Source organism: Lepidochelys kempii, chromosome 15 (assembly GCF_965140265.1).
Source record: "Lepidochelys kempii isolate rLepKem1 chromosome 15, rLepKem1.hap2, whole genome shotgun sequence".
NCBI classification, from domain to species: Eukaryota; Metazoa; Chordata; order Testudines; family Cheloniidae; genus Lepidochelys; species Lepidochelys kempii.
In genome coordinates, this window is record NC_133270.1 from 2,685,997 (window position 1) to 2,704,405 (window position 18,409).

Below are 18,409 nucleotides of genomic sequence, written 5' to 3' on the forward strand. Positions count from 1 at the left end.
CTCCATTATCTTTCCAGGTACAGAAGCTAAGCTGACAGGTCTGTAATTCCCCAGGTTGTCCTTATTTCCCTTTTTATAGAATGGCACTATATTTGCCCTTTTCCAGTCCTCTGGAATCTCTCCCGTCTTCCATGACTTTTCAAAGATAATCGCTAATGGCTCAGATATCTCCTCAGTCAGCTCCTTGAGTATTCTAGGATGCATTTCATCAGGCCCTGGTGACTTGAAGACATCTAACTTGTCTAAGTAATTTTTAACTTGTTCTTTCCCTATTTTAGCCTCTGATACTACCTCATTTTCACTGGTATTCACTATGTTTGACGTCCAATCGCCACCAACCTTCTTGGTGAAAACCAAAACAAAGAAGTCATTAAGCACCTCTGCCATTTCCACATTTTTTGTTATTGTTTCCCCCACCCCACCCCACATTGAGTAATGGGCCTACCCTTTCCTTGGTCTTCCTCTTGCTTCTAATATATTTGTAGAATATTTTCTTGTTACCCTTTATGTCTCTAACTAGTTTGATCTCATTTTGTGCCTTGGCCTTTCTAATTTTGTCCCTACATACTTGTGTTATTTGTTTATATTCATCCTTTGTCATTTGACCTAGTTTCCACTTTTTGTAGGACTCTGTTTTGATTTTTGGATCATTGAAGATCTCCTTGTTAAGCCAGGGTGCTCTCTTGCCAGACTTCCTATCTTTCCTATGCAGTGGGATAGTTTGCTCTTGTGCCCTTAATAATGTCTCTTTGAAAAACGGCCAACTGTCTTCAATTGTTTTTCCCCTTAGACTTGCTTCCCATGGGATCTTACCTACCAACTCCCTGAGTTTGCTAAAGTCTGCCTTCTTGAAATCCAGTGTCTTTACTTTGCTGTTCTCCCTCCCACCATTCCTTAGAACCATTTCATGATCACTTTCACTCAAGCTACCTTCCACTTTCAAATTCTCAACTAGTTCCTCCCTATTTGTCAAAATCAAATCTAGAACAGCCTCTCCCCTAGTAGCTTTCTCCACCTTCTGAAATAATAGATCCCTATGCTGGATTTGCTGCTTGGCATGCCCCAGGCTGGGGGACTCCAGTGGGCATGTGTGTGGGACAAGAGACGCTGTGCATCAGCTAGAAGTGAGATGATAAAGGAGGGCATACGCTGCAACCCGAGCCCACTGTGCTCCCATCTCAGCACAGGGAGCAGAGGACTCGCTGCTAACACAAATCCCAGCCCAGAAGGAGCTATTAAGCTCCTCCCTCCATCCAGCCCGACACTGGCATCAGGCTGCTCAGAGTGTGGCACTCACACTCATGATCGTCAGCACTGCAGTGAGGTACCATGTGCATCCCTAGCCCCTCGCGTTCTCAGAATGCAGCCTTGATCTAGACACTCAGCTCAGTCAAGAGAGAATGCCATTTACCAGGCAGGGTGCTGCCAGCACCCCAAGGCTTCCAGTGCCAGCTGGCACCTCACTGGACAATGTCCTCATCTAGACCAGACCCAATTAGATGTGTGAGATTTACCTTTAGCAGTTTGCCTCTCCTGGGAGATCAGTTTTGTTTGGGGAAGGGCGAATTGGGGTTTTTCTCTGAGCAGCTAGTTCTTGCTATGGAAAAGTATCTGCAAACAACTTGGTTTGTGACATTAGCTATTTCCCCCTGAATGGATGGTGCTATGGGCAGATCCTGGTCTCAGCTCTGGCAACGTGGATACAGACCCACGCCGCTGCAGCCACTGGAGTCACTCCAAATTTATCCCAGCAGGCCCTGGCATGGATCCCTGCTGCTCTCACACTCACCTGGTTCGGTTCAGCTCAATCTTACATGGATCCAACTCGACATACTTCTTTTCCTCAAAGATCCGGTTTATGATCGGCTTCAGGACCTCATGGAGATAGGGCATCCCTACCACCTGCAGAGACAGCAGAAAATGGATGAATGATGGAGGGGAGTGGAAGGGGACAAGAGAGAATGGGGGAAGCAAGAAGGAAGGAAGAGATCGGGAAGGGGAGAAGGAGGATAAAGGGAAGAAAGAAAGAAAGAAAGAAAGAAAGAAAGAAAGAAAGAAAGAAAGAAAGAAAGAAAGAAAGAAAGAAAGAAAGAAAGAAAGAAAGAAAGAAAGAAAGAAAGAAAGGCCAGACTGGGTCAGACTAATGGTCCTTCTAGCTCAGTGTCCTGTCTCTGACAATGGCATACCAGATGCTTCAGAGGGAGTGAACAAAACAGCATCTGGCAGCCAGAGGCTTAGGGATACCTGGAGCATAGGGTTGCGTTCCTGCCCATCTTGGCTAATAGCTATTGATGGATCTGGCCACGAACTTATGTCATTCTTTTTTTAATCCAGTTGCACTTCTGGCCTTCATTTTTGGCAGCAAGTTCCACGACTGACTGTGTGTTGTGTGAAGAAATACTTCCTTATGTTTGTTTTAAACTTGCTGCCTATTTATTTCAGTGGGTGACCCCTGGTTCTGGTGTTATGTGAAGGGGTAAATAACACTGCCCTATTTATTTTCTCCGCACCAGGCATGATTGTATCGCCCTCTGTCATATCCTCCCCTGGTCGGCTCTTTCTAAGCTAAACAGTTACACTTTTTTCTCTTTCATTGTGGGGAAGCCGTTCCACACCGCTAATCATTGTAGTGGCTCTTCTCTGAACCTTTTCCAATTCTAATATATCTTTGTTGCAATGGAGCGACCAGAATTGCACACATCTTTCAAGGTGTGGGTGTACCAGGATTTATATAGTGGCATGATGATATTTTCTGTCTTATTATCTATCCCTTTAATGATTCCCAACATTCTGTTGGCTTTTTTGACGGCTGCTGCACACTGAATGGATGTTTTCAGAGAACTATCCACGATGACTCCAAGATCTCTTGCTTGACTGCTAACAGCTAATTTAGAAAGGATGAACATACAGAGAGGAGAAATGAGGAGGAGAAATTGGAGAGTGCCACTCATTACAGGTTCTGCAACCCAAGGGACAAGCCCCAGGTTTGACCCTAACCTGCCTTCCAGGGGATTGTTGAAGCCTCACGTCACTTCCTAGCACCCCCTCTTGGAGCTGTAAGGAGTGATGCTTGCCATTCTCTGATGGAGAAAGCTGGTTGCAAGGGGATCCCTGGGGCACGGGAAAAAGGGGAAGCTAGGCCAGTAAATGCCACTGAAAGGGGTGCCACAGCTCTCTTTGTGAGCTGACCAGTAGGCCCAGCTGAGGATGACAGTGGGGAAGGAGAGAACAGCTTTCTCCTCGCTGCCAGAGAGGGGGTCTTTACAGTGAGAGAACGCTACTGATGCATGATGGGTACCTCACCAGGAAATCCTGGCCCCCGTAGTGCTCGCCGGCGATCAGCACTTTACACCCCTCCAAGAGTGGCCTGCCTAGCTCACCTCAGGGTAAAACAGCTTCTCCCGCCCCTTGCAGAGGTGGGTTTATTATGCTGATCTCCCCTCAGCAGAGAACGTCTTCACCAGATGCACTGCCGTGGTGCAGCGGCACTGCTGCCGTGCTGCGTGTGTAGATAAGCCCTGAATAAACACTTCAGGGTATGTCTCCACTGGACATTTTGCCCATTAACCCCTGTGATCCTTGGGGTAAAGAACAAACTGGGATGAAACATGTGGGGTGATTTCACAAAGCTGTTAACTACCCCAAACTCATTGGCAATCAATTACCAGGAGGCACAAGAGTCTAGTGAAGACAAACTCCCAAATTTAGCCCTTCTGGGGCTCTTCTCATGGCCAGTGCACACCCCTGGCAGATCAATATTAGCAGACAACCAGCTCCCTGTATCCACCGCCTATCCCACAGACAAGGACACAGAGAGATTTGTCTGAGGCCACCACAATTGGAATCTGAACTAGCCAGGAGTTCCTGGCTCCCAGCTCTGTGCTCGGACCAGCATGTCACTTTTCTCATGGTGTTATTTCACAGGCTGCACAGGGAGGAGGATGGAAGAGGGGCCCTGAGCATGCTGAGGTATGGCACAGATCAGAGTTACTAACACCGGCTTTCCCGGAATTCACTGTGACACTCTCCACCATACTCACCTTCATAAACTGCTCCATGGATTTGGAGGCCAGGGAGTTGGAGCGGAAGAGTGTGTTCGGATCAGCTGGAAGCAAAGAAAATGGATTTATAACCCAGCCGGGACCTGTGCCACATTGCGTTTTCACAGTGCCTTTCACACAGCCTCCATCCCACATGGCATCAGCTAGGCACAGCAGGGGGGTAGGTGCAAAGATGTTATCCAGTGACTCAGAGCCTTCAGCCCTATGGCCAGCAGCACAGGGACTGAGAGACTGAGAGGTGCTAGCAGCAGGGAGCAGATGGGTCTCCAAGAAGAAGGGGTGGAGACAGGCAGGCTGCTTCAGGCAGCAGGAGCTGCAGGGGAGAAGGCGCTCACACCAGCAGAGAGAGAGAAGAGGCTGGGAGGGGAGGGGAGCATAGGACTGGGGAGTGCAGCTCAGGCGACAGCAGGGGAGACATGCATGAGGATCCCAGCAGAGATGGAGCCATGTCACATGCAAGGGGGGCAGTGCCCTGGAAAGCCAGCAAGAAGTGAGGGGACAGCAAATGGAGACAAGAACCCTGCCATGGTTCTTACTTTGGAAGGCTGGTCCCAGGGAAGAGAACCAGGGCCTTATCCCTGGTCACACTAAGGCCCTTGGACTCTGATAGTGTGAAGTGGGGAGGAAAGCCCGAGAACTCCCCTGCTTAAGTGACCTCCCTGGCCATCTAGGGTGGCGTAAGGGCTATGCAGAGCCCCACTCCTGGCATAGGGGTGTGAGCAGAGTGGCCAGTGCTATGGCTATGCACTGGCTGCCACGCAAAGCAGGGTAAGTTAGAGCAGCCCTGAGATGGGTCTGAGTTGCACTGGGAGCTGGGTAGGCTCCAGAATACAGGGATCCCAAAGATAGCTTAAAGTCACCTTACCCCACCCTTCTATCCCTGCCCCAAGAGCAGGAAAGGCGTGATTGGGAATTTGGACTTTAATCTAGTCCATTCCCACCACAAGGGTTTCTCTAAATGGCCTCTCTCCCCACCACGTAGCCAGGCCGTGAGCTCAGTCCTGGGCAGACGCCAAGCGATTCACTGCATTGGTGCTGGAACTGGGCCAAGCCCAACTGAATTGCTTCCTCCCGTAGGTAGAGGCAGGCAGCCAGGAGCACGCCCAGTCACTACCTCTGCTCTGAAAAGAAGCACTGCCCTTGGAGTAGCTCCCATGTTAGACCTGGTGGAACCAATACCACTGGTACCAGAGCCACGGACACCTTAGACACTGATCCTCACCGGTATCCAGGGCCCGCACACCTTAGACACTGATCCCCACCGGTATCCAGGGCCCGCACACCTTAGACACTGATCCCCATCGGTATCCACGGCCCGGACACCTTAGACACTGATCCCCATCGGTATCCAGGGCCCGCACACCTTAGACACTGATCCCCACCGGTATCCAGGGCCCGGACACCTTAGACACTGATCCCCACTGGTATCCAGGGTCCGGACACCTTAGACACTGATCCCCACCGGTATCCAGGGCCTGGACACCTTAGACACTGATCCCCATCGGTATCCAGGGCCCGCACACCTTCGACACTGGTCCCCACCGGTATCCAGGGCCCGCACACCTTAGACACTGATCCCCACCGGTATCCAGGGCCTGGACACCTTAGACACTGATCCCCATCGGTATCCAGGGCCCGCAAACCTTAGACACTGATCCCCACCGGTATCCTGGGCCAGGACACCTTAGACACTGATCCCCACTGGTATCCAGGGCCCGGACACCTTAGACACTGATCCCCACTGGTATCCAGGGCTAGGGTACCTTAGACACTGATCCCCACCGGTATCCAGGGGCAGGACACCTTAGACATTGATCCCCACTGGTATCCAGGGGCAGAGTACCTTAGACACTGATCCTATCCAGGGCCAGGGCACTTTAGACACTGATCCCCAACGCTATCCTGGGGCACGGGTATCTAGATACTAATACCCCGTGGTACCCATACTCCCTGGTACCTATTGCCATGGGTACCAATGCTCACTGGTACTAGGGTCACGGGATGTTGCAGATTTTCCCCTGTGAGTGTTCACAAAGTGACAGGGGAACTTTCACCCAATGTGGCTCCAGATATGCAGTTCTGATCTCGATCACAAACCCTGCAAAGCTCAGTGGTGCTGGGATGTAGAGTTTGGTCCAGCCCATTACAGAGAAAGGACAATCATTACATGCGGAACCAGATTTCAAATACCTGGGGGTGAAGTCATCATAATTCTTATTTGTTTTATGCTGGGGCCTAAAGACCCTGGCTGAGCTCGGAACCATTCTGTGCTAGGTGCTGTACAGACACAGAATGTGGGAGAGTCCCTGTGTCCCACTGTAAATAGACAAGACATGCAAAGGGTGGGAGGGGAAACTGAGGCATGGCAAGGGGCAGTGACTTGCCCAAAGGCAGCCAGTAGGTCCATGGCAGAGTCAGGAACAGAATCCAGGTCTCCTGTCTCCCAATCCAGTGATCTATCCACTAGGCCACACTGTGTCCCATGGTGCCATCTACCATGCTTGTCTCACATGCAGCTGCTCCTAATGAGTGGGGAGGAGTTTGTTTCCACACATATTGACCCTTCGCTCTCCTTGCCCCATTAAGTTTCAATGGGGAGACCTAGCTCCTATGCTCCGGCCCAAACCTGCCTATTTCCAGCTCCCAAATGTTGCCAAGTGTCAGAACCCAGGTTTGATCAGAGCATTTCTGGCCCATATTCCATTTTTCTGCCACCCCCTGCCTCCAAACCAGGCAGCCTGGGGTTTTCATGGAAACACAATGGTATATTCGTACCAAAAGAAGGATGCTACGGTGAGGAGAGGAGCCAATCATGAAGTTATGACAGGAAACCAGGTGACTGGCTCCGAGTTTGAAGCAAGGTCTATTCGTGGCCTGGAACAGTTGGAAGGGGGCAGGAGGTCTTGGTAGCTGCCCCCTCACTCCCCCGCCTGCCATGTGACTACAGACTTGAGATCAGGAGCGGGAGAATGGGAAGCAAGCCCCGCCCTTTGGAAATAGAGGAGTGGGAGTTCCTGCCCCCCTTCCTTTGTGGGTCCCAAGGCCAGTCTGAATTCAAAAGCTTGCCTTGGTGTCAGAGGATGGGCTCACTTCAGATGGTCCTCCCTTGGAATCACAAGCAAAAGACCTAAGAGATGAGTGCCCAGGGAAATGCACAGGGGCGTGGCATGGAGGCAGGTACCAATGTCAGCTGGTAGCTAAGGTCACAAGGGCCAGGTACTGATACCTGCTGGTAGCTAGGGCCACAGGTACCAATGCTTACTGGGACTAGTGTCACAGGTACCTAGGTATCGATACTAACTGGTACCTGGGTGCTAGGTAAGGTGTGGAAATGGGCTTAATGGGTATTCAATTAACTCCTCCCTCCCCCGGATTTTCCTGGTCTAGGTGTGGCACAGGAGAATCCCCACCCCCACCCCGAACACCAGGCAAGCAGCAGCGAGTTCCCTCCATATGGAGCACCCCAGATCACTTTGGGAACTCCCTCAGTCCAGGCCTGGCACTCCACAGTGATGCCCAGTGCCATGAGGTTTGGCAGTGATGAGCAGCCCGTGGGGAAGGTACTGGGCCAGGCTCTCGCCACCAGGCCTGTGGGGCAGCACTTACTGGTCTTGGCCACCTCCCGCAGGTTGAGGTAGTCCAGGAAGGGCACCGCCAGGCCCTGTCCCAGGAAGATCTTCACCAGCTTCGTGGCCACGTCCTGCCGGCTCTCCACTGAGCTGATCTCCTCCAGCAAGGCCAGCGGGCTGACGTCCTCCTCCTGCCGCACAGCAGAGCAGCGATGCTGTCTGGCCAGCATGCATCTGCCCCATCCAGGGAGACCCTCAGAGCCCCCGCACCAGAGCCCCCTCTGCCCCACACCGACAAGGGCCTCTATGCCCTCCATCCCCAGAGCTCTCTCTGCCCCACACCAAGTGGGGCCCCTCTGCCCCACACAGGGAGATCCTCTCTTCCCCAAGGACCTGCTGTGCCCCCACACACCAGGAGGGTCCATCTCTGACCCCCATCCCCGGAGGAAGCTTTCAGACAGATGTGGGGTGCAGCGGGGATGGAAGCTGACAGGCCATTTGGATCGCGCGGCCAGGCTGACCCTGCAGAACCACAAGCTCAGCTGAGCACCCAGCCCCCTCCCCAGCTCCGTGACCCTCTGTAGCATAGCCAGTCCCTTGCCCCCAAGGCCCTGGACAGGACCCTGTCTATGGCTCCAGCCTGGGCTCCTCCTCCTCCCGGCACCCCCTCCACCTTCCCCTGGGACGAGCGCCCGCCTGCTGCCAGCTAACGTCTGCCCCTCCTGAAACTGTCTCCTGCCCCCAGCGCTCTCCCTACCTCCCTCAGCTTGCAGGGCAGGGCAGAGGGCACATCTCACCCTGGCCGGGTAGCCCTGGGTGAGGCCAGGGTGCTAGAGGTGTATGGTCCCGATGCTTCCTACTGGCTTCCGGGAAGCCCAGCCTCAAGCCAGCAACAGGCTCCATCACCCCAGTGTAGAGGCCAAGCAAGGCCAGTGCGAGGCACCCAGCAGCCTGGAAGCTGGCTGCCCAGTGGACAGCTGCAGAGCCAGGGCTGAAGCCTGTTGCTGGCAGGACACAGGGTAGTGGCTTGAGGAGCCCTCCCAGGGGTGTGCCACTGTTACCCCTGCACTACACGGCCCCTAGGGCTGGGCTGGGCTTGTTTGCAACCGTCCAAAGCACTGAGCCTGCACCTGGCCCAAGGAGGGCTGTCTGCTGTACTCGGAACCTGGGCGTGCCCCCGGAGCCCAGCCACAAGGGCTGGAGCCTGCAGAGTGAACCCAGGCCCGGGAGCACCTAGGGCTCTGGCTGCGAAGCCTGCAGCCTGCACTACCAGCAGGCTAGAGGGGACTGCCACATCGGAGAGCACACAGCCACCCCCAGGCTGCCCCGCTCACTGGCTGGCTGCTGCATCACCATGTGACCCCAGCCCCAGAGTGGTGTGGTGACTCTCCAGAAGCGGGGCCAGCAGGGCACAGAGGGGGCCAGCGGAATCAGAACAGCCCTGTGGAGAAATCGTGGCTGGGGGCAAGCGCAGGACAGGAAAAGGAAGGTAGCTAAGACTCACTGCCACTGGCTATTGAACCTTGTGCATGATCACGGTTGTCCTAACAACAATAGCCAACCCATGAACCAGATCCCGGCCCCCCTTGCTCACCCTGACGGCCCCCAAGTCGTAACAGGCCCTGGTCAGAGGCAGTGACATGCAGCCGGTGACCAGAGCTGCCTGCCACTGCGGCTTCAGTGACACTACAAAACTTTGCGTGCACAAACATACAAGCACACGTCCACATCCACGTGCAAACACACAGCTGCAAGCACATCTGCACACACACACATGTCTGCACACACACGTTTGCACACACGTACAGGCTTGGGGACAGCTGCTCTCTGCTTTAATCTTCATTCAGATTAACACGCCCGTCGGGTGCTACCCCACTCCTGCAGAGCCATCAGGCAGTGCTGGTGAGTGGCTCCGTGCTACCAGGGCTCCACAGGGATGACAAGGGACAGATCGTTGCAGGCCCCAGGCGGCTGGGAGATGAAGTGCAGGCTAAGGAGGAAATGCTGCAGGCCTGCAGGACAGAGGCGCTGCTATAGAGGGGTCAGCCAGCAACTGCTGGGTAGGGTGACCAAGTGTCCGGTTTTCGCCCGGAACACCTGCTTGAAAAGGGACCCTGGCGGCTCCGGTCAGCACCGCCGTCCGGGCTGTTAAAAGTCCAGATGGCGGTGCTGCCCGGCGAAGGCAGGCTACTCCCTACCTGTCCTGCGCCTAAGAAGTGGCCAACAGGTCCGGCTCCTAGGCGGGGGGCCATGGGGAGCCGCATGCTGCCTAAGCCCTGGCTCCACACTGGTGCCTGGGGGTGAGAGCAGTGCGTGCCGCAGAGCTTCCTGCCCCCACACCTCCTGCCTAGGAGCTGGACCTGCTGGCCGCTTCTGGGGTGCAGCACGGAGCCAGGACAGGCAGGCAGCCTGCTTTAGCCCCTCTGCACTGCTGACTGGGATTCTGCCCAAGTGGGGGAGGGATAGCTCAGTGGTTTGAGCCTTGGCCTGCTAAACCCAGGGTTGCGAGTTCAATCCTTGAGGGGGCCATTTAGGGATATGGGGCAAAAATTGGGGATTGGTCCTGCTTTGAGCAGGGGGTTGGACTAGATGACCTCCTGAGGTCCCTTCCAACCCTGATATTCTATGATTCTAAGCCCCTGAGCCCTCCCAGCACCCCAAACCCCTCATCCTTGGTCCACCCCAGAGCCCATACCCCCAGCCCAGATCCCATACTCCCTCCTGCACCCCAACCCCCAGCCCTGATTTCCCCCAAACCTGGAGCCCCCTCCTGCACTCCAGAGCCCACACTCCCAGCCCAGAGCCCCCCCAACCCTGACCCCCTCATACCCGGCCCCACCCCAGAGCTCTCACCCCCTCCCACACCCCAACCCCCTGCCTCAACCCACAGCCCCCTCCCACACTCTGAATTCCTCAGCCCCATCCCCCAGCCTGGAGCCCCTCCTGTACCCCAAACTCTTCATCCCCGGCCCCACCCCAGAACCCGCATCCCCAGCTGGAGCCCTCACCCCCTCCCGCAACCCAACTCCCTGCCCCAGCCCGGAGCCCCCTCCTGTACCCTGAACCCCTCATTTCTGGCCCCACCCCAGAGCCTGCACCCCCATTTAGAGCTCTTACCCCCTCCTGCACCCCAACCCCCTGCCCCAGCCCAGTGAAAGTGAGTGAGGGTGGGGGAGAGCAAGCCACCGAGGGAGGGGGAATGTAGTGAGCGGGGGGGGCCCTCGGGGAAGTGGGGACTAGGGTGTTTGGTTTTGTGCGATTAGAAAGTTGGCAACCCTACTGCTGGGGCACAAACACCGCAGTAGCAAGGAACTGTTCAGATCCCCCTGGTGGCATGAGTGAGGGGCCTGGGAACTAGAAAGCAAACTGAGGATGCCCACGGCTTCCCTTCCTCCCTTCCATCTCCCCCACCCCCCATTCCCCTCCTTCCCGCATCTCCCCCATCCCAGCCTTCCCATCCCCCCCCGCCCCCGCCCCCCGTGTGTGCTGTCTGCATGTGGCTTGGACGCAGACACAGTCAGGTGGCCATGCACAATGAGCTAGGCGGGCTGGTACCCACCTCAGCAGGGCACAGGATGGATTCCACCAGGAGCTCAATCAGGGGCTGGTAGTACATGGAGGGCAGGATCCTGTCCTCAGCCAGTCGGACTCTCAGCCGCAGAGCCCCCAGCTTTCCTCTGCAATGACACCCGAGACACCACCCACATGGGCAAGCGTGCGTGGAATGAGTGCAAACCAGCACATGGGAGCCGGTATGTGCAACCTGGTTCTAGCCAGCTCAGCCCGCCAGCACTGCAACCAGAATCTACACCCAGTACCAACAAAAACCCAGAGCCAAGAACTCCCAAGATGAGCCTGATCCCCTCTGTCCTTAACTGCTCCCCCTCTGCTCCTCACCTTTCCTTCCAGCCCAATGGCATGGGGTAAAACCTCAGCCTTCACTGGGCTTGGGCTGTGCCGATTGCTATCAGCGCCCTGCCCAGCACCACCCCGTGGCACTGGTGTGTTTCCACCAGTGGAAGAACATAGTCCTGTCCCACCACTGCTCTGCCTCGGCACGGGCTCTGTGGGTGAATCATGCTGGCGTCAGTGCATCCAGCGACCTTTCCATTCATCTGGCCAAGCCTTTCAAGCTCCCATTTCAAGGCAGGATGAATGGCAATAAGGAGAGAGGTCACCCAGAGCTGGACTATTTCAGCACATTACAGAGGATCCCCTCTGCTGCCCCAGTGGCTCTTGTGCCTGATCCACTCCCAGACTCAAAGCCCCCACAGGCTTCTCTTAGAGCACACGCGGGGCCCCGCTGGTGTGCTGGGGGGGAAGCGAGAGCTCAGTGGGGTTCAGAGCCACAGCACCCTAGTTCCAGGCACTTTGCTTTTGTGTTAATAGAGCCCAAGGGACCAGGGCAGGAAATAAAATGCCCATATTAACTCCAATTAAAGACATCCTCTTAACCCCTTCAGCACCCCGCAGATGCTCAGTGCACATATGGGAAGGTGGCAAGGGGTGACCTGGTGGATGAACAAACCCCTCCCGACTGCCTTTGAGGAAGGGCAGCATCACTAGACCTCATTTTTCAGTTGGGGAAACTGAGACACAGAGCAGGGGCCTGCCTCACCCAAGGTGAGCATGCAAATCAATGGCAGAGCTGGGATAAGCACTAGATACACCACCCCCCATGTCGGAAATGGAACCCAGGAGTCCTGACTCCCAAAGCCCTGGTGTAACCACAGTTCCATGCTCCTCTCCCAGAGCTGGGACTCAAAGCCAGGCTCACTCCTTCTCGCCCCCCCAGGGGTTAATGATGGCCCCTAGCTCAAGGCTGACTGTTTACCCAGCATCCTCCTCAGCGGTGGGGAAGGGCAGGAGCCTGAACCAGCCTTTGGCAGGGGACCTCTGAAGAGCGTCCAGAGAGAACTCAACCTGTGTGGGATACAAAGAGAGGGACAGTAAGGGGACAGGAGCTGACAGCAGGGGGCAGTACTGCAGTGTTCGGGGGAGCCTCTTCCCATTGTCCCAGCCCTTGGCGATATAGGGGGAAAACTCAAGCCCTCACATTAGCTGCCAGTGTGGTTCATCCCCAGGCTGTTTCCCTGCCAGACTCTTAGAGCACTTCCAGCTTCACACTGCAGTAGCTCTGCCCCGGGACCCCTGGGGAGCCGGCGTGCTCCAGCCCCAGGACCCCTGGGGAGCCGGCGTGCTCCAGCCCCAGGACCCCTGGGGAGCCGGCGTGCTCCAGCCCCAGGACCCCTGCGGAGCCGGCGTGCTCCAGCCCCAGGACCCCTGCATAGCCGGTGTGCTCCAGGCCTGGAAGCAGGAGGCTGAATGGATTCCACCCTTCACTTCAACTCCCTCTGCCCCACAGCACCAAAACAGGGTTTTGCAGTGGGATGGGGAGGAGCGGGGAAAATGAAAGTTTACCTGGTCAGGCCTGCAGATCTCCCTGCAGTGGATCCTGGGGCTGAAGGGACCTAAACCCAAGCAAGACGCACAGTAGGGCCCAGACATGGGTTGAGGGCTCCCCACCGAGCACCAGGCTTTACACCTGTCGTCATTTTTAAATTGCTTCCCTAGCTGAGCTGCTCAGATACCTAGAAACCATTGCTGCCATCAGCAAACTACTCCATGCCCCTTGGAGTCAGTCTACACTGCAGTTAGACCCCCGCCCCTGGCAGCTGTGATAGATCCCTTAGCCTCTTTGGGGGCCCAGGCACTAGATGAGGGAGGAGGGCAGGGGCACCCACAAGCGCAAACACACGCACCAAGAACAGTTGCAAAACCTTTTCCTTTCACAAAGATGTTAAGCCCTGTGACGTTATTGACATAGACTATAACCGTATAGATCATTGGTGCAACCACTGGTATATATTTGCAGCAAATAGGGTAAAAAGGTTGTCATGTAAGGTGTCTATGGAAAGGTTATGATTTGCTGATTATGATTATGCTATCTGTATTGGTGTGTCATGTTTGTAGTTGAAGTTATGAATATTGGCTATGTACTTGTATATCAATGTGCTTTGATTCTAAGTAGCCTCAGTGAAGCATTTGGTCAGCTTCTTGAGAAGGGACTAGCCTCAGTAAGTGCCCAGTCAAGAAACACTGAACTGACAATGGACTTTGGCAGACTCCAAACCACGTCTGAGCTGCCCTGGGAACGTTCAAACTAACATGTAAACAATGGCATTGGCCTGTAAAGAACGGAGTCATGCATGGACATGTGACTTGCCCATGTGACTCCAAACTCCATCTTGCTGTGATCTTGCACAGGAGAATCAAGGGATTTCCACCCACAAGAGAAAGCCTAGCTCCTCCATCTTGCCTTTAGTCCTGATTCTTGCCTCTGGAGGGACTTTGCTACAAACTGAAGCTCTAAACAAAGGACTGAATGACCCATCCCACCTGTGGATGTTCTCCAGAGACTGGACTTGAACCTGCAGTTTATTCCATCACTGCTACAAACCTGAACCAAGAACTTTGTCATCACTGTATGACATTGATTCCATTTAACCATTTCTAGCTCTCATCTCTATCTTTTTCCTTTTATGAATAAACCTTTAGATTTTAGATTCTAAAGGATTGGCATCAGCATGATTTGTGGGTAAGATCTGATTTGTATATTGACCGGGGTCTGGGGCTTGGTCTTTTGGGATCGAGAGAACATTTTTCCTTTTACTGGGGTATTGGTTTTCATAACCATTCATCCACCTAACAAGTGGCACTGGTGGAGATACTGGGAAACTGGAGTGTCTAAGGGAATTGCTTGTGTGACTTGTGGTTAGCCAGTGGGATAAAACCAAAGTCCTCTGTCTGGCTGGTTGGGTTTGCCTTGGTGTGCAAAGGAACCCCAGCCTTGGGCTGTGACTGCCCTGCTCTGAGCAATTTGTCCTGAATTGACACTCTCAGAAGTGTCCCACCAAAAGCAGGATCATTACAAGCCCTCTCTCCCCACTTGCTTGGCCTGACTCTTCTGACAGGAGGCTGGCCCAAGTCCTGCTGAGCCACCGCCCCCCCCCCCCCCCGGTGGAATAGCAATCAGACAGGTTCTGCTTCCCTGGCAGACAGAACTGCCATGACATGGGGATCAAGTGAACTGAGCAGCAGGTTCAGGTCCCAGCTGCCGGCTTGTTCTGGCTTGGGTCAGGACAGAGCATTACGTACCCTGCAGAGATCTCCAAGCTGTACCCTTCGCCCTCCATGATTCATGAGCATTTTCCTCTCTCTCTGGCCTCTTCTCCTTGGAATTGATTCTCAGTCACACTAAGGTCCCTTGTGCCACTCTGGCAGACTACATAGTGCATGGGGAGGGCCCCAGAGATGCCCCCTTGCTGAAGTAGAACTGGTACGTGTGACCTACATGAGCCTGCTCTCAGCCCACAGGCACAAGAGCAGATCCAGGCTGGAGCCAGCGCTGCTCTCCAGCTATTCACAGAGCCCATAGGAGAGGGGGCATGGAAAGCAAAGCATGAGCTACAGCAGCCCTGGGACCATGTTAATTTACACCAGAGGCCAGCAGAATCCAGCAAGTGCAAGGGGGGCTTAGAACCAGCCTCACACATACACCCCTGTCCTGTCCCCGGCCACGAGCACAGCAACACAGGAACGAAGAAACCAGCCTGGTAGGTTATTTCCCCGCACCAGACCAGCTGAGAAAGGGATCTGCTCTCCTTGCAGGCCAGCAGGAGATTTGAGGTTGCAGCAGGCCTATGTGCCATTGGCTTTCTCCCCCTCCAATCCCCTCTTCATCCCCCACCCCGATCAGAGCCACCAGCCCCCTTGCTGGAGGTACTGAGGAGATGGCCAGAGCTGCTCACCCGTCCCAGGAAGTCGTTCTTCCCCACCATGTCCCAGTCCCACACCTCCACGCTCACAAGGGACCCCTTGGGTTCCTTCTTGGGCACCCCCTCCTCCAGGTCAAACTCCAGCACCTCATCCCAGTGTGGGAAGCGAGTCTTCTTAATGATCTGCAAGGGGAGAGAGAAAGGTGGCATGTCAGAGGGGAATGGGGAGTTAGGTGGGGAAGGTTTGTTCCAGAATAATGACATGGGTGTGACACAGAGCTCCTGGCAAAAGCCAAGAGCAATTGTAACCCACACACCTCCTGGGTGTGGTTTCTGTCCCATCTAGTGGCACCGAGACCACTTAGAGAGAGATTAATGAGTTTGCTCTACAGCCTTAGCTAACGGTCATATGGCTTTTAGCTTATGTGGTAGAGGTTCATGCATTTAGCTCCAGAGGTCCCAGGTTCGATCCTGCCCGCTAACAACCAGGATCTGTCAGCGTTACACAATGTTGGGAACAAAAACAAAGGCTGTTTGAAATGGGCACTTCAACTCAGCTGCAGGGCAACCCTGCTGCAGCAGCAAAAGAGTGAGGCGAGCCAGTGTTTTCTTGCCAGAAAAGGCGTCTCTTATAAACAAGAACTGCAACATTCTTCAGTAATGGGCCAAACCACAAAGCTCCTGACCCTGCTCTGGGCATGCCATGGGTAGGTGCGCCATTTTCCCTCCGCTGCATTGAGAGGCAAAGGACGGAGCAAGAGCACAAGGATGCCCTAGGCTTCCCATCCCTATAACACCTAACGCAGCTAAAGCGGGGCTGGGGTAGGCCACACCCCCCTGCAACTTTGCATCTCTCCTCACCTACAGATATGTCTGGGAAGAGAGCTCTTCCCCGGGCAGGTGTCAGCTGGGGGGCAGGGCCTGGCCCTAAGCCCTTTCCTTGTGTTTGCTGTGTGCTGGGAGGGTGCTGCAATGCATCATGTCCTCTCCGCTCCAAGGGCCCAGCCCAGCCCATGTCCTGCTGGTGGATTCAGGGCTCAGATCCTAGAGTGGTGGGTGGGAGATACACAGGCAGGCTTCCCACCCCTCTCTCAGCAATCACTAGCACACAATGCAAACCATCCGGAGTCCCAGTGACAGAAGGGGGAGGGCGGGGAAGTCTGTTTGCCCCTCCCAGAGCCCCTCCCCTTGTGCCACTGGCATTGCGACTACAAGGAGGCCTGGCAGCCAGGCCGGAGAGCATGCCTCCGCAGGTGACTGTTCTACTCACAGCTGTCTCCAAAGCGTGGCCGTCACAGGACACTCGCGCAAAGGGGTCTGAGGTGCCGGAGATGTCCCGCGGGGCCAGATCTCTGGGGGGAGAGGACAAGAGGAGGAGGATGGGGGTGGGTTTCTGGGTGGCTAGGGAATAGGGCAGAGGCATGGGATGGTAAGGGCTGACTGGGCCTCCCCAGGGTGGCCAGGTGGCATTGTAAGCCCTTTGGGGCAGGGACTGTTGCTGTTTTGTGTTTGGACAGCACCCGACACAATGGGGGCCTGGCCAGTGCCTGGGACAGCTGCAAGGCACTAACGCAACACAAACAACAGCCAGGACACAGGAGAAAATAAACCCTCTGAAAGACCGGGAGGTTAAACCCTGAGGTGCTGCTTGGGAGCTTTACAGATAAAGTCCTGCCCCTTCCTCCCAGTCCTCAGTGCCACACGCTCGGCCCTGCTCCTGCAGCATGGAAAGTGGCACAGTAAGGGCCCTCTCCTCCCCACGCAGGACACCAGCAAGCAGGCGCACAGGCTGGCTTGGCACTGGGAGATCAAGCTGCTCCATCACCTCTCAGACAGCGGGTGAGCGCGGGGATGTACCCGAAAACTGCAGGGCTGCCCCACTCTGCGTCTCACGCACGCTCCTGCAGCGTGGAACGATGCAGTGGGATGGGGAGGAGCGGGGAAAATGAAAGGAGCTCTTGGAAAGCGCCTGTGGAGTTGGGGAAGCCCCAGACCAGCCTGGCAGGGGCTCAGCATTTGGGGACATCCCAAGTGGGTGATCCACCAGCTGGCGATCGAGGTGAGAGCAGAGAACATTCCCCCGGGGAAAGAAAAGGCCAGGAGAGCCAGAGCTGCCCTGCCTCCCCGGCAGAGCCCGCCCCTGCCCCTGCCCAAGCCCTGGGGAGCCGTGTGAGAGTGACAGGGGAAGGGAAAGTGAGCATGGACCTTTAAGGGGAATACAGCCCACCCCTCAGAGCTCTCTTACTGCATCCCCCATGTCTTCTTCCCTCTCACCCTGTCTTTCCACCCCCCTCCCACTCTCCCCTACTCCACCTGTCCCCCACAGGCTCACCAGGGCCCCTTAGCCAGCGCTTGCTGTTCCCATGGCTACGCTCCAGTATTAGTAGTGACGTCCCCCCCCGCGTGGGGGAGGGCACTGCCCCAGGGCTGGGGCGAGCCAAGGGACACGAGTTCCGGTCCCGACCACGTTCTCTCACCCCCTGCCGAGGTGCACTGCCCCCCGGAGAACCCTGCCCGGTGCTTTCATCATGAGCCAGCAGGGCCCCCAGCTAGCTCTCCGTGGGCCTCAGGCACGCCAGGCCACCGGAGCCAGGGAAGGGACAGCCTGCCCTCATGGAGGTAGCAAATGCTCCCCCGGCTCCCTGGAGAACTGCTGTGGAACTCCCCTGCCCCACACAAAGGGGGAGGGACTGACCCACCCCCTCCCGCCTGCCCCTCTGCAGAAGAATGCTTGGAAGATGCGTTGGCTCACCCCATCTCCCCTCCCCGAGCACTCTCCATGGCCACATTGTTGCCTAGGAGCCTGCGCTGGTTGCTAGGATAGCAGGATGCCTTCTCTGCATCGTGCTGCTCTCTGCCAAGCCTCCTGGCTGGCTGGCTCTGGTACAATGGGCTGGGCCCCTACACTCCCTTACCAATCACTCTGGCCTGTGCCCCCAAAGCAGGGGGATGGTAGCCAAAGCCCCATGACTGCACTCTCATGTCCCCATGGAGGGAATCC

General features: G+C 55.5%; 1 protein-coding gene across 5 annotated transcripts in view; it reads right to left on the reverse strand.

The window, feature by feature from the left end:
- Positions 1-18,409, reverse strand: part of RASAL1 (RAS protein activator like 1) — a 153,077-nt gene that overhangs the window by 93,158 nt on the left and 41,510 nt on the right. For all 5 annotated transcript variants that reach the window (XR_012155094.1, XR_012155095.1, XM_073313149.1 and 2 more), the window contains exons 6-12: positions 16,679-16,760; positions 15,442-15,591; positions 12,465-12,553; positions 11,190-11,307; positions 7,668-7,821; positions 4,041-4,105; positions 1,790-1,902 (exon numbers count right to left, since the gene is read on the reverse strand). Coding sequence is in view for 3 of the 5 variants with exons in the window: in XM_073313149.1 (XP_073169250.1) it covers positions 1,790-1,902; positions 4,041-4,105; positions 7,668-7,821; positions 11,190-11,307; positions 12,465-12,553; positions 15,442-15,591; positions 16,679-16,760 (771 nt within the window). In the remaining 2 variants the exon portion in view is untranslated. The remainder of the gene's footprint in view (positions 1-1,789; positions 1,903-4,040; positions 4,106-7,667; positions 7,822-11,189; positions 11,308-12,464; positions 12,554-15,441; positions 15,592-16,678; positions 16,761-18,409) is intronic.